A 14871-nucleotide genomic window follows, 5' to 3' on the forward strand; every position below is an offset into this window, starting at 1 on the left:
AATGCATGATATCCTTGGATGTTAAGTCTTTATACACAAATGTTCCTAAATCCTTGGTTGTTTCGGCAATCAAAGATAGATGGAAAGATATCTCTCAAAATACGATCATTAACCTGAATCAATTTTTGTACGCGTTGGAATTTGTTATTGACTCCACGAGTTTTTCCTTTGAAAATGGTTATTACGAACAAATTTTCGGAATGCCTATGGGGTCCCCTCTCTCTCCGATTCTATCAGACCTGGTTATGGATGATTTGGAGTCATACTGCCGGAATGCACTATCTTTTTCACTGTCGGTTTATTGCAGATATGTGGATGATATTTTCGCTATTGTTCCAAGAAATCAGATAGACAATATTTTATCGCAATTTAATGGCTATCATCCTAGACTACAATTCACTTGCGAGATAGAATCAAATGATTGTATTAATTTTCTGGACATATCCATTATAAGGCAAAATCAGAAATTAACAACTAATTGGTACCGGAAATCTACATTTTCGGGAAGATATATTAACTTTTATTCTAACCATCCTCACAAATACAAAATCAGTACTATTCTTAGCCTCACTGATAGGGCTATTATTCTTTCGGACAGGAAGTTTCATTCACAGAATATTTCGTTGGTCAAACGGATTCTTTCCAATAATTGCTATCCAATTACTTTAATTAACTCAATCATTAATAGAAGACTTAAGTTTTTACAATCTAAGTCATATGATAATTATCCATCGGGGGGAAAAAAATCTTTTGACACATCTAAGGTAATCATTTTTCCATATGTCAAGGGATTAAGTGAAGATATACAGCGATTATTGGGGAAGTGTGGCCTTGAAGTCGTATATACTGTTCCTAACAGACTAGACAAATTAATTAAGAAAGGGAAAGACCAACTTCATCCCTATAAGAGAACTAATGTCGTATATGAGATCTCTTGTAAGAATTGCACTTCCTGTTATATTGGGCAAACCAAACGTCATTTGGAAACGCGCATAAAAGAACATAACTCTAACATCAAAAAACATGAAAGTAATTATTCGGTGATTAGTAAACATAGATCGTCGCTTAATCATGATTTCGATTGGTCTAATGTATCGATCCTACATAATGAAGCTAACTTGAAAAAGAGAGAAATAAGCGAAATGATTTTTATTAAAAAGCAAAAGAATTCTATAAATTCTCAAAGGGACACGGAAAATTTAAATTCAATTTATGACACTATTCTCAAATTATTTTAGTCCCATCCAACGCATTTTTTAATTATATTTTTAATTAAAATTACCTTTAATTATTCAATTTTAATATTACTTTTAATTCTTTCGATACATATCCTATTATGGGTTTATAGAGTCCTTTAGCTTTATTATTGTAATTGTGTTTATTTTTATTTTAATTATTTGACTTTTAATGCTCTCAAAACAATGTCTCTGACTTACTGTTAGTTATACACGTCAAAAATAAACACCATATCTCAGTTTGATACTGACTATGATTCTGTCAATTTTAACTCACATTCTAACATAACATCATGTGCGTATAGGGTTTACCACGTTACATTAAAGAATAGGTATTACTAATTACAATATTACTATTATAAATCAAAAGTGTTATCTAAATGTATTAACGACTCTGTATTGTGATCAATTTTTGTAGCCTGAAGAGGACCCAATTTAGGGTCGAAACGTCGTAATAAAAGAATTATTGCTTTAGCCAGTGTTGGTCAATAAAATACTCTTAACCTTGTTTTTAAAATTCGACTGGCAATCACATCTTACATTTTGTTACTATTATATATTGTTGATATTTTGTGGCTTTAATTGAACTAACAATAAAAGTAAAAAGATGCGGAGTGACGCGAGGGTTGCAAAAAAACGTAATGATATATAAATAATGTAAATTAATAATTAAAACAATAGAGATTATATTTGTAGTAATCAGGATTATACAATTATTCTTTATAATGTGCATTCAATTATTATAGAGATAATGAGAAATAAATTTTGTATTATTAAACATTCAATATTATTACAAATATTTAATAACTCATAAAGATGCAAATACAAATATCATCTAGATACAAAAATTTTTGTCGTATTAATTGAATGCATATATTTTTAAACTATTAATTATATTCGAATAAATATATAACTTTAGAATTGTCATATTTGAATCTGATATTTGCTAAATCTGATTCGTATGTTTAATAATATTTGGCAAACATAAACTTGTTACATATCTCATATTTGTGTAACGAATAAATGATAAATTAATATTCACAAAATTTAACAGTGATTTTCTTAATATGATTACTGAAGATATATCGATCTGTGATGAGTATGGATCAAATGTTTTATGATTGGCTTGTAAAAATTATCTATCTTACAAGTGTATGTAACCACAAATTCAGTATGTGTTTTATCTCATGTATATTTATGTATATCTAAAAAATTTGGACACAAATGCGACGATATGTGTTGTATTTTTGTTAACTTTATGTATATTTGTTAGGTAATTTCTAATATAAGTCGTAACTATTATTGTACAAAATGTATACATTTTTAAATTTTTAATTATGTATGAATAAATGTATGACAAATATAAATTGTCTTATCTGGATCTGATTTTTGCTAGACTGACTCCAATATATATATATATATATACACATATATATATTATATATATACATATATATAGATATATAACATATTTGTTAAAGAAAAACATATTACAGGTCTCATATAATTAGTCTCATATAATAACAATATCATATAGTAACGTAAATAGATGTGAAACAATTTAAAAATGTATTGACTTGTAAGTACATACATACACGAAAACTTTTATTGCATTTGTTGCAACAATATTGTTTCGCATCAATTTTTTCAAAATAGTATTATTAACGTATCCATATTCGCAAAATTATCTAACTTTTATCTGTTTTAGTTTTTTAGGTTTTTCTAAGTTTCTTTTTATTTGTTTTATATTATTTGTTTTTATGGTCTTTGAAGTTATCGATGTAAGAAGAGTTCTATTACAAAACGTGTATTTAATATTATATATTGTTTTGTAATACAATTTATTTTGCAAAGGATACAAATGTTATGAGAAAATTGCGGAAAAAATTAAATTTTTTTGTGTCTTCTGATGAGACAATTACTCACTATATAAACATATATATTTTTATATATTTAATTATATTATTTTTTCTGTATTCGATAGATTGAATAAAAATTATCACAAATATCACATGTTATTTTATTGATGTAATATAATCTCATAATCAGTTGTTTCCTTCGCTCGACTTTTGTTATTATATCTGCTCTGTATCGTAGATCGTGCACTTCTAGTTACAAGTGAAGAATTATCCCTTTCTGAAAAAGATATGTAAAGTCGATACTCGCATATATCGAAGTTTATTGTTGTCGCTTTTCCGCGATGGTCATTGGCTTTCAAGATTCGCGTTGTGCGTTATATTTGTAGCATCGAGAGGCTGTCATCGCGAGGGTTAGCAGTTTGACAGTTTGTTCAAAATAAAATTAGATAAAATAATACAATTAGTTTTAAATAATATATTATTTATATATTAAATAATATAACGCACAATGCGAATCGAAACAATCAATCAGCATCGCGGAAAAGATGCAACAATACTTGTGAGAATCGACTTAACATACTTTTTTTAGAAAGGAATGTTATAATATTTTAAATTCAATTAATATTTTTGACAATTACTAGCTGATTTTTATGAAAAACAATTAATCACGAATAAGATATAATATAACTTATTATTTAAACTGTTACTATATTTTAATATTTTCAACATATTATATACACCTCCATATTATCGCTATAGAAATGTTATAAAATAAACAATTTCTCACTCACCGATACGTATAATAACAGAGTTGTAGTACACAGCATACATTGACCTGAAAACAAAATATTCAAATTATATATACAGGATGTCCGGTAATAGTCGCATCAACCATCGTGTGCAGGTAGAGCTAGTTAAACCGAGTAGAAAAGTCCTCTACCATTTTGCGATATTCTCAATAATAAGAGAGATATTAATTAATAAAGATCGGCCAATTCGCGTGACAACGGCGAGAAGAGACAGCCCAGTTTTATGTCGTTACTAAGCATGCGACGAAAAGAAACAGTATAATGTTACACGATTGCTAAGCGCGCGATGAAGCGGGGACGAGCGCTTTACAAAAGACAGTAACTCCATACGAGTAGCGCTAACTCTGGACCCCCGAGTGGGCTGTCTCTTCTCGCCGCACGCTTATCATCGCGCGAATTGGCTGATTTTCTTTAATTTATTTCTCTCTTATTATTGAGAATATCGCAAAATGGTAGAGGATTTTTCTACTCGGTTTAACTAGCTCTACCTGCACACGACGGTTGATGCGACTATTACCGGACACCCTGTATATATATATATATATATATATATATATATATATATATACAATATATATATAATTAACATGGAAAATCACTATTATTTAGAAATTAAGTAATTTCCCAGTAAACACGCAGGGATCATTTATGTAACAATTACAGAATATTATATATATATATGTTACAGATCATTAAAACGAAACTATGACTTATCGTTTATGTCAATAACGTAATGAATATATAAATGTTACATAGAATTGTTATGTAATTTTGACGTTACTTTGTTATATAACATTTATGTAATTTCGTGAATGTAAATGTGTATACTCTAAAAGTTTCGTAAATGCTACGTTATTTTAATGACATAATTGTAATGTTATGTTAAATACGTAACATTGATGTATTTTGGTGAATGTAAATGTGTACACTCTAAAAACTCCATAAATGCTACATAACTCTAATGACATAATTGTATCATTATGTTAATTACGTAACATTAATGTATTTACGTGAATGTAAATGTGTATACTCTAAAAGTTTCGTAAATGCTACGTAATTTTAATGACATAATTGTAATGTTATGTTAAATACGTAACATTGATGTATTTTGGTGAATGTAAATGTGTATACTCTAAAAACTTCATAAATGCTACATAACTCTAATGACATAATTGTATCATTATGTTAATTACGAAACATTTATGTATTTTGGTGAATGTAAATGTGTATACGCTAAAAACTTTATAAATGCTACATAACTCTAATGACATAATTGTATCATTATGTTAATTACGTAACATTTATGTATTTACATGAATGTAAATGTCTATACTCTAAAAACTTCATAAATGCTACATAACTTTAACGACATAATTGTAACATTATTTTAAACATGTAACGCTAACATTATTTTATTGACATCGATGTATATATTCTGTAAAAACCTTGAACCGTTACATAACTATAATAACGAAATTGCTATATCGCAAAAAATATGTAAGTTTGTTGACGTTTTTGAGCATTCTGAAAAAATGGGACATATAATATCATTGAAAAAAACGTATCTGGAATACATTTTTGAATATTTTCTTAATATATAATTACTTTCAACATTTATAATTCTATTAACGTCATTAAATATTTGTGAAAAAATGGAATTTGATATTATATATACATAATCAAATTTTTCGAGTTCAGTTTTTTCACAAAGTACTTAATGACATTAATATAGAATTATATAAATGTTGAAAGTAATTATACATATCAAGAAAATGTTCAAAAATGTATTCTAGATACGTTTTTTTCAATGATATATTATAATATGCATGCCATTTTTTTAGAACGCTCAAAGACAAAGTTACATATTTTTTTATATTTAATGTGATATCGCAATTTCGTTATTATAGTTATGTAACGGTTGCAAAATTTTTACAGAATGTATACATTGATGTCAACAAAATAATGTTAATGTTATACATATTTAACATAACGTTACAATTATGTCATTAGAGTTACATAACATTTATGAAATTTTAAAGTTACACATTTACATTCACGAATATATATAACTGTTACGTAATTGACATAACGTTACAATTATGTTATTAGAGTTATGTACCCGTGTAGAAAAAGTAATAAGGCTTTGAAAAGGACCTGATTAATATGCCTTAAATTTAATCGGGCCCTAATAGGTACAGATAGCTTGGGCCCTAAATGGCTTGTAACAAATAGTTCTTCGGGACCCCATAAGGAAATATTACGGGGACCTCATAAGGAAATATTACCGGGACCTCATAAGGAAATATTACCGAGACCTCATAAGGAAATATTACCGGGCCCTCATAAGGAAATATTACCGGGACCTTGTATGTAAATTTTATCACAGGCCTTATTTTAAAAATATATATAATTTTTATTATATTTTTATCCTTAATTCATGTTTTATTTTAAAAGCTTTATTAGTTTCTTATTTAAAATTTTAGTTGTAAAGAGATTGGCTTCAAATGCCCTGAAATGTTCTCAAGTATAAAAATAGATCTTTTAAATATATATCTATATCTATATTTAAAGGCTTTCTTGATATTATTATAATAATTAATATGAAATCCATTCACTTATTTTTTTCTCGTATAGGTTGTGAATGAAGAAAGTTGTTTATATGTATATATAGAAATTAATATTTTAATATTCCAGTTTTATTCAATATTCGCTTATATTACACCGATAAAGTAATAGTAATGTAAGTAAATATAAGTACTAAAGTAAATTACAAAAGTAAAATACAAAAGTAAAAAATACTGAGAATAAAATAACAAATAAAACTTGAAATGAAACCATTTTTTAGTTTCTAATTTCTATTTAAAAGGAAATAAAATGAAATTAATTATTCTTGCTTATTTTTAAATATTATAAGAAAGTAACTGTTAGTATTGAATCTCTTAATAAACTCAACAAAGTTATTTGGTATCTAATAAGTATTCAAAATAAAATATTAAGTACTGAAAATAAAATAACATAAATAAAACTTTTTAATGAAATAACGTTAACGAGTAGTAAATATACGCAGCTTATAAAAATCAATCATTCTCGTTTGCTGCTTCAGTTGCTATGAGTCGACGTACGTTTCTCTAGCCGTCCTAATCTTTAGCATTGTTAAAAATAGATCCTAAGGCTTTGTTGAAATCCTTTTCCGTTATAGGTTTGTTATTTTCTCCTGTGCAATTGCCACAGATCAAATCTACAAAATGAGTTATAAATTTCATTATTTAGTTATACGTGCAAACATTAATTTGTTATAATTTTTTTATAAAATTTAATTAATTACCAAAAAGAACTTTATAAAAAATCGTATCTTTCATAACATATTTTTCTTTTGATTGACGAACCGCAGTACATTGTATGGCTAATTCTCTATGCATAAATTTTTTCAATACTGTAAGTACAGTTTTGTACATATTTTCTTCTATCAGATGTTTCAGGCATGCCTTCTGCAAATAAAATAATATCTCTGACTAATGTTTTATATACATATTATAATTTTATATGTATATTAAATTATATTGAAATTTATGTAAAGTAAATTAGAAAATAAATAAATAAATAAATAAATAAACTTACAAAATCAGAAAGAAATTCTCCATCTTCAGATAATTTCTCTTCAAAATTTTTAAATGCTGTTAAGTTTGATAATTTAAGAGTTACATTATGTTTGTTAATAAATTTTTCAACCGTCATCGGATCCACTTTTATTTTCAAAGTTTGTTCAATAGAATTCTTTAATTGCCTTATTTGCTCGCTTTGCATAGATATTTCAATAGTTAAGGACTTTACTGCTTTATGAAGCAAAAGAATTTCTAAAAAAAAAAGAGAACTATTTATAATCATTTGTTAATTGGAATAAATACTTACAGTGTAAATTCTCATAATATAGAAAATAATTTATAAACCTTTTGGAAATGTAGCGTCCTGATAATTTTCTATATTCTGTATATTTTGATTGGGAATGCCAGCTGTGTTATTTAAGTCGGTACTAGTAGATGGTTGTGAAAAATTGTTCGATGATGATTTAGTAGCATCATCCTTTAGGTTAGATTTCTTTGTCGAAATGTGTGCTTTTGTGCTCATTGTATTTGCCGAGATATTCATTTTTATATTTTGTTCAACATCTACATATTTGTTTTTACATGTATTCAAGCTCTTTTTATTTTTCATTAAACTCTTATTTTTTATAGATTCTTCACTTTGGTCACTTGCTATAAAGATGAAAAATAAACTGATTTGAAAATAACTTTAAACAATAATAACAATAAATTATATAAATTCAAATAATATTTACAGCTCGTAGAAGAACTGTCTTCACGTGACTCTTCTATCTCATTGTCATCGTACATAATTTTCTCAATTGTTTCTTGATGACTCATCTCGGTTTTTCCTTGAAAAAATTTTGTAGAACGTGCTGATCTTTTTTTAGCGTGATCATCATTATCAGTAGAATATGCATATGATTGTGTTTTATGAATAATTTTATGCATTTTTTGTTTTGCTTCTTTTAATGTTTCTAAAAAAGAAAATAGGAAACAGAAATAAAATAACAGATAAAATTTTAACTGAGATTTCAAGAAAAATTATTAATTAAAATAATTATTTTTACCTGCTTCACCTCTCAAATATACTGGATATGACGGCCATGATTCTAGTGCTTCAGATTTAGACAAGACAAAACTATCTAATTTAACTCGCACCTTTGTGTTGTACGGAGGAGGCATAAATTTACATACGCAAGAACGTAAATTTTGATCGTACGTTACCCATTTAGATGGGACACAATCAACAGAAATTTTGTTATCCTCTCTATCGTTTACAAATTCAACAATTTGATATGCTTTAACATTCACTGAAATAGAGATCATACGAACTATTAGAATCGATAGGACATTACCCACTAAACACAATTTATAACATTTATGTTACCTAGAAGTAACACGTAATGTAACAATTGTTATATTAATAATTTATATGAGATATATAACTTGTTACTTTGAAGTAATATTACAATAGTTACATGTAAAAGTATGTAACTGTAACTTAACTTAGTTACTTTAGAGTAATATTACATAAATGTATATTTTAATATAAATATAATGTAACAATGTTATTTTCTTTTAGAATATATTTTATTTAATTATTTTGTTTTTCAAATATCAGAACGAAGTTTATTGGTTGCATCAGTATTAATTGCAGATTTTTGTGAGTCAATTTTATAAGTTTATGCATTTATTATATTAAATTAATTTTATATTAAATATAATAAAAGCATTCAAAATAAAATAAATTGAAAAAATTACGATATATATATATTTACTTTAAATCTTTTAATGAAGAAATATTTTATTAATATATTTAAATTTTTTTAAAAATTTGAATTATATATTATAAATAAAAGGAACACAAATATATTTTCTGAAATATTTCAACATATACCACATTTTTTGTACTCAATAAACTAAAATAAAATGACAAAAAATATGGTATATATCTTTGTATAAATAAAACACTTTAAATAATTGCATATTATGATTGCAACAGTTTTTTATAGTGAAAAAACCGTGTATATATTCCCATTAAATTTAATTTTTTCTAAATAATATAATATTTATAATATACTTATCATTTTTTAACTTTCACAATTTATAATAACAGTGATTATTTTTTATTTGAATTTTTCCGCTTCTTCTAACTCGTAATCAGTTTTGTTAGTGATAAAAAAAAACATCAACATCCTTTTCCGTTTCGACGTTTGTACATCGTGCAGCGTGCAGGTACGTAACAAAAACTATATTAAAAATCAACTATATTTAATTATAATCTTCAAATATTTTATTATATTATATTACGTGTTTTTGTCTTTTCGTATCAATTGGCATTATACATATGTTGTTTAATTACAATAAGTTCAGGAAATCTAAAATGTGTTGTTTCTAACCTCAAATAGTAAAAAATATTCAATTACTAATTGATTAAGTAAAATTATTTATTTTATTATTTAATAATTATTAACTACAATTAAGAAGTTTTGACTTATTAATATTTATACAAATTATTTGGAATTTTATTAAATTTTATTAATGTGTATTACATCTAAAAAAAAAACTTCTAAAATATTTGAAGCGTAAAGCTGTAAGCAGTTCATATTAACATTTTTCAATGACATAATTGTAACATATGATTCTAAATCTATCTAATTTTATCTATCTCTTCATTTATTTATTGATTTTTAGATTTTAATAATAAAAATGTTTGCTGTTGTTACATTTGACGATGACAGTACATCAGAAGTACCAAGTAATTGGCTTATCGATTCTGATGAGGATGGTCCTAGCTGTTGGTGGCCACCTTCCAATACTAAAAATTTATCAACTTTAATATCAAAACGTGTTGAACCGGTTAAATCAACCTGGCAAAGATTAAATGTAAACTTAGGAAGATTTTGTAGTATGAAAATTTTTATTTATTATAAAATTATTAACAGATAAATAAAAAAATTAATTGCGTGCATATATTTTTTAACATAGACACAATTGAGAAAGCTAGGAAAATAGCAGAGGATTCTCAATATACAAGTGCAAATGAAGAAGAGCTAGGAAGAGGACGACGTAAACGATATTCAAAAAAATTAAGTCATTACAGTGACAAAGATTCTAGTCCAGAGAATGTTCAACCACAAAATAAAAATAAATCATCAGGTATTTATCACGTAATTACTATAGTATATCACATTTAAATTTACATTAAAATATATATTTATTACATATATATATTTTTGCTGTATATTATAGAGAATAAATTGCCTGATTTTCCGGAAGAATTTGACAATGACACGACAGATGAATCAAGCAATAACAGTGCTCCTCCAAATAATAATAATAATGTTTCAATAAGAAACAACAATTTAAAAGTAATTCCACAAAGTTCAACATCAAAAAATACTTCAGATGATATTGAAATAATTATTAAAAATTTAGATTGTACGTAAAATAAAATTAGTAAAAGCAAATCTATGTATAAGTATTTTACATTGTAATATCTATATATTTTTATTTTCAGATAAAATTGACCAGTTATTACAAATAACTACTAATACAAAACTCTCATTACATGATTTGAAACAGCGCGTGGATCGTATAACTTGCAACGCACTTTTCCTTCCAGTGCCGCGCAACTTCGTCACTTTTCTCGGTATCTCTACACACAAAATTCGACAGATTGCTTGGGCGCCAGGTACGGTCAGGCCGCACCTCTCACAATAACCCGATAATTAATTCTACGACAGTGACGGCTTAAGCTCGGTAACTCAGTTTCTTAATTGGCAGAGGGGCGGGGTTCTTAATGCGGGGAATCGTACTCGGGGCTTCGGAGAGAAGGAGAGTCATTAAATCGGCACACTGACATATTTAAATAAAAGTTAAATAAATATATTTCATTTTAGAAAATGGAGTTTCACATTACGTATTTACGGCCTCGTGACTCGGTAGATCCTCGACACTCGAGGTGTTGCAACACAATTATGGTTCGATATTTATCGCTACCGAGGGGAACATATCCCGGATTATATTTCAATCGAGGAGGCGGGGGAGAAAGACATTTCCCAAATTACAAGACTCAAATACTCGACACAAGACAATCAGAGACGAAACTCGATAATTAATTAAACTAACAGTTATACACAAAATTCTGGACTGTCGACTCGGTACGGCTCTCCACGGAGAGAGAGAGGCTGCGCAGTTCTTACTTTAATGGCGAATCTCGGTACGGGCCTCGCGTTTCGGACACTCTCGAGGGCTCGGTAACGAAAGTGATTAACAATGACATTGATAACAATCTTAACCGTGTTACTAGAGACGCGAGTCCCCGCCGAGTTCGCTCTTACCGAGACTTTGAAGTGGTGGCCTTACAATAATCTGTAGTCCGTCGGTGTCGCACGTGGTTCGCACGCCGCAGTCTCGTCGAACAGTGTACGACTCTGGGCTCACGGCACGCCGGTAGCCGGCGTCGGTGGCGCTGCGCGCGCCGCCTATAATCGATCCTGGATCCTCTGTCGACGATAGTCGATCCTTGTGGGCCTCGTTGCCCCGGTATTTTCGAAACGGCTCTCGGTACTTTTCGGAATGTTGGTGCGGATAATGTGGCTGCTCGCTGCACGTTCCGAATAATTGCTTCTCTCCTTCTCTACTGGCTGTTGACTTGCGGGGGAACCCGCCGAGAGGTGATCAGTCTCCGACGGTTCCGCTTTCCTCGGGACGGTGCCGGCGGCCCCACTGGAGCAGCCATCCCTGTCTCGGGATGTTGGTACCTTTTGATGGGCTCCTCCGCTTAATTCCGTCCGCTATCCGAGGCTGTAAAACGTATCCGGCAGTAACGGGCCCTTACGTATTTATTCTATTTATGGACAATAAATACGTTACTTCTCCGTGTTACCCAGCGTCCCCGAGCGCACCGCTTCCACCCAGGTCGTCCACTCTTGCTGCAAATCCCGCCATCCCACGATGGCTGCTCCCTTCGATACATCAGGGCCTTCTCTGACCACTCACTTCCACTCGGTAAATCTATCGGACTTATATAACTAAAGGCGAGTCGACGAAGAAAAGTTCGTCGCTCGCCGACCCAAAATTCGTCCTCTCTCTCGACCCTTCCTCGGCCGGGCCGTGCCGGCCCTGTGACGGGCATTAAAAACGTCACGTCACAAACTCCTTTTACTAGAATATCTGGTCCAACAGAAAAAGCTAGAGACGTACTACCACTAAAAACAATTAATGAAATAAAGGAGTTTAATGACAATTTGTCAGAAGAAGAAATGCAATCTCAGTTTGTAAGTAAAGTTTAAAGTTATATGTTATATTAAATTAAATTAAAGTGAATAGTAAATCTTTCAATTGTTTTAAATTAAAAGATATAATAATATACTTATAAATTACTATTTATATAATTAACTATATACATTATTTAATATAATATATATTTGTTATAGAAAAATTTTATTTCAAAAATTGGGGGCCAAGGAGCTCGTGATAATATAAAACGAATATTAGAACGATTATTTACAAATGAAGTAGCAATAAAATGCTCATGGAAAGGAAAGAAAAATAATTTTCGTGTAAATAATTTAAATTTAATAATAATAATGAAAGGTAAAAACTTTAGTGAAAAAAAGAATTAACATATTCAATATATAATAATAAATATATATATGTATGCATGTATAAAATCATCCTAAAGAACTATATTTATAATATTCTGTTGCAGAAATAATTTTAGACACTCATCCAACTGTAAAAGAAATAGAATTTGAAACTGAATGTGCCGATTGGTTGCGTTTTTCCAAACAACGATTCGATCGAGAGAATAAAAAAAAAGAAGTTTGTTGAAGAAGTAAGTTGAAAATTATTTTGAGGAGAGGATATCTATATGCACTAATATATTAGAATTGAGATTGCGCTAATTTTCTCTTTTAAGTATATACATTTAATTATTATAATAAAATAGTTTAAGTTTTCATATTATGCCAAAAGATATTCAGTATTTAACACAACGCAGAAAGCGACAATTAAATTCTTTATATTTTAATGAAATAAGTAATGAATCTTTAATTAAAAGTCTGCCATCGTCATTGTCTTCGGTTGTAAAAGTAAATAGAGAGTCATGTAATCATGCTATTGAGCAAACAGCTTGTGAACCACATTTGAGAACTAATAATGGAGAATTGACTAATGAAATAGCTCAGGAATTAATGTTTAACGAATATGTTGAAAGAAATTATATTTCTAATGACAACGTCGAACAGTGGTCGAATCATAATAATCATTTTTTTGCAAATAATGAAAGAAATAATTATTTTCATGAGTCCAGTGAAAACAGTTCATCAAAAATAAATTCAGAAAATCTAATTAATCGTTTACAAGTATGGGGTTCAAATTTTCAAATATCTCTGTCTGCTATAAATGCATTACTAAGTATTTTACGTGAAAATAATCATTCTGATCTTTCTAAAGATGGTCGAACATTGAAAAAAACTCCAAAAACAACTTGTAAACAAATTCATTTCGGAAATGGTGGTGCATATATGCATTTTGGATTAGAAAATGGATTAAAACGTTCAATTATTAAATATTTTAAAATTTATCCTGATGTAATTTTTCTTCAATTAAATTGTGATGGAGCTTCTATATCAACAAGTTTAACTAGTCAATTTTGGCCATTATTAGTTGCTATTCAAGCTGATTTTTATTCAGAACCATTTTTAGTAGGTATTTTTCATGGCTATTCAAAACCAAAAGATGTTAACGTTTTTCTTCTTCCATTTGTTAAGGATATGGAAAATATTGCTAAAAATGGTATAAATGTAAATGGAAAAGTAATTACTGTTATCCTCAATACAATAATCTGTGATGCCCCGGCAAAGGCTTACATAACTTGTACAAAATATCATACTGGATATTTTGGATGCGGTAAATGCACTCAGGAAGGCGAATGGAATGGTACAGTGATATTTCCTGAAATTGATAGTCCTTTGAGAACAGATGAATCATTCATTACTATGAAACAAGAAGAGCATCACAATGGAGAGTCCATTTTAACACAGTTAAAAATTGGTATGGTTTCTAATGTAGACTATATGCATTTAGTATGTCTAGGCGTAATGAAACGTCTCCTTCAATTATGGACTAAAGGTTCGAAGGATCATAAGTTACCAAAAAATTCACTTGATGTATTGAACACTAATCTATTAGCTATCAAAAAATTAATTCCATCGGAATTTGCTAGACAACCAAGAGCTGTAGATATTGTAGACAAATGGAAAGCAACAGAATGCCGTCAATTTCTGTTATACTCTGGACCAATTGTTCTAAAATCGATTTTATCAGAATCTAAATATAATCATTTTCTTGCATTATCTGTAGCGATTAGAATATT

The 14871-nt window shown here is 28.7% G+C and overlaps 2 protein-coding genes across 2 annotated transcripts; one reads left to right on the forward strand and one right to left on the reverse strand.

Annotated features, from left to right (window-relative positions):
• Nucleotides 1-6891: 6891 nt before the first annotated feature.
• On the reverse strand, nt 6892-12158 carry LOC145939480 (uncharacterized). Its single transcript, XM_083043810.1, has 7 exons — nt 11831-12158; nt 8555-8797; nt 8240-8461; nt 7851-8156; nt 7522-7757; nt 7229-7391; nt 6892-7141 (listed from the first exon to the last, which is right to left on the reverse strand). Exons 2-7 carry the CDS (start codon nt 8667-8669, stop codon nt 7041-7043), a joined length of 1143 nt encoding a protein of 380 aa, XP_082899936.1. The 5' UTR covers nt 8670-8797; nt 11831-12158; the 3' UTR covers nt 6892-7040.
• LOC145939838 (uncharacterized) lies at nt 9705-11210 on the forward strand. Its single transcript, XM_083044462.1, has 5 exons — nt 9705-9722; nt 10182-10395; nt 10476-10646; nt 10740-10928; nt 11008-11210. Exons 2-5 carry the CDS (start codon nt 10197-10199, stop codon nt 11208-11210), a joined length of 762 nt encoding a protein of 253 aa, XP_082900588.1. The 5' UTR covers nt 9705-9722; nt 10182-10196.
• Nucleotides 12159-14871: the final 2713 nt, after the last annotated feature.

The sequence above is a fragment of the Prenolepis imparis genome, unplaced genomic scaffold, assembly GCF_030444845.1.
Source record: "Prenolepis imparis isolate NDT839.2.m4 unplaced genomic scaffold, iyPreImpa1.0 SCAF_8, whole genome shotgun sequence".
Classification (NCBI taxonomy): Eukaryota; Metazoa; Arthropoda; class Insecta; order Hymenoptera; family Formicidae; genus Prenolepis; species Prenolepis imparis.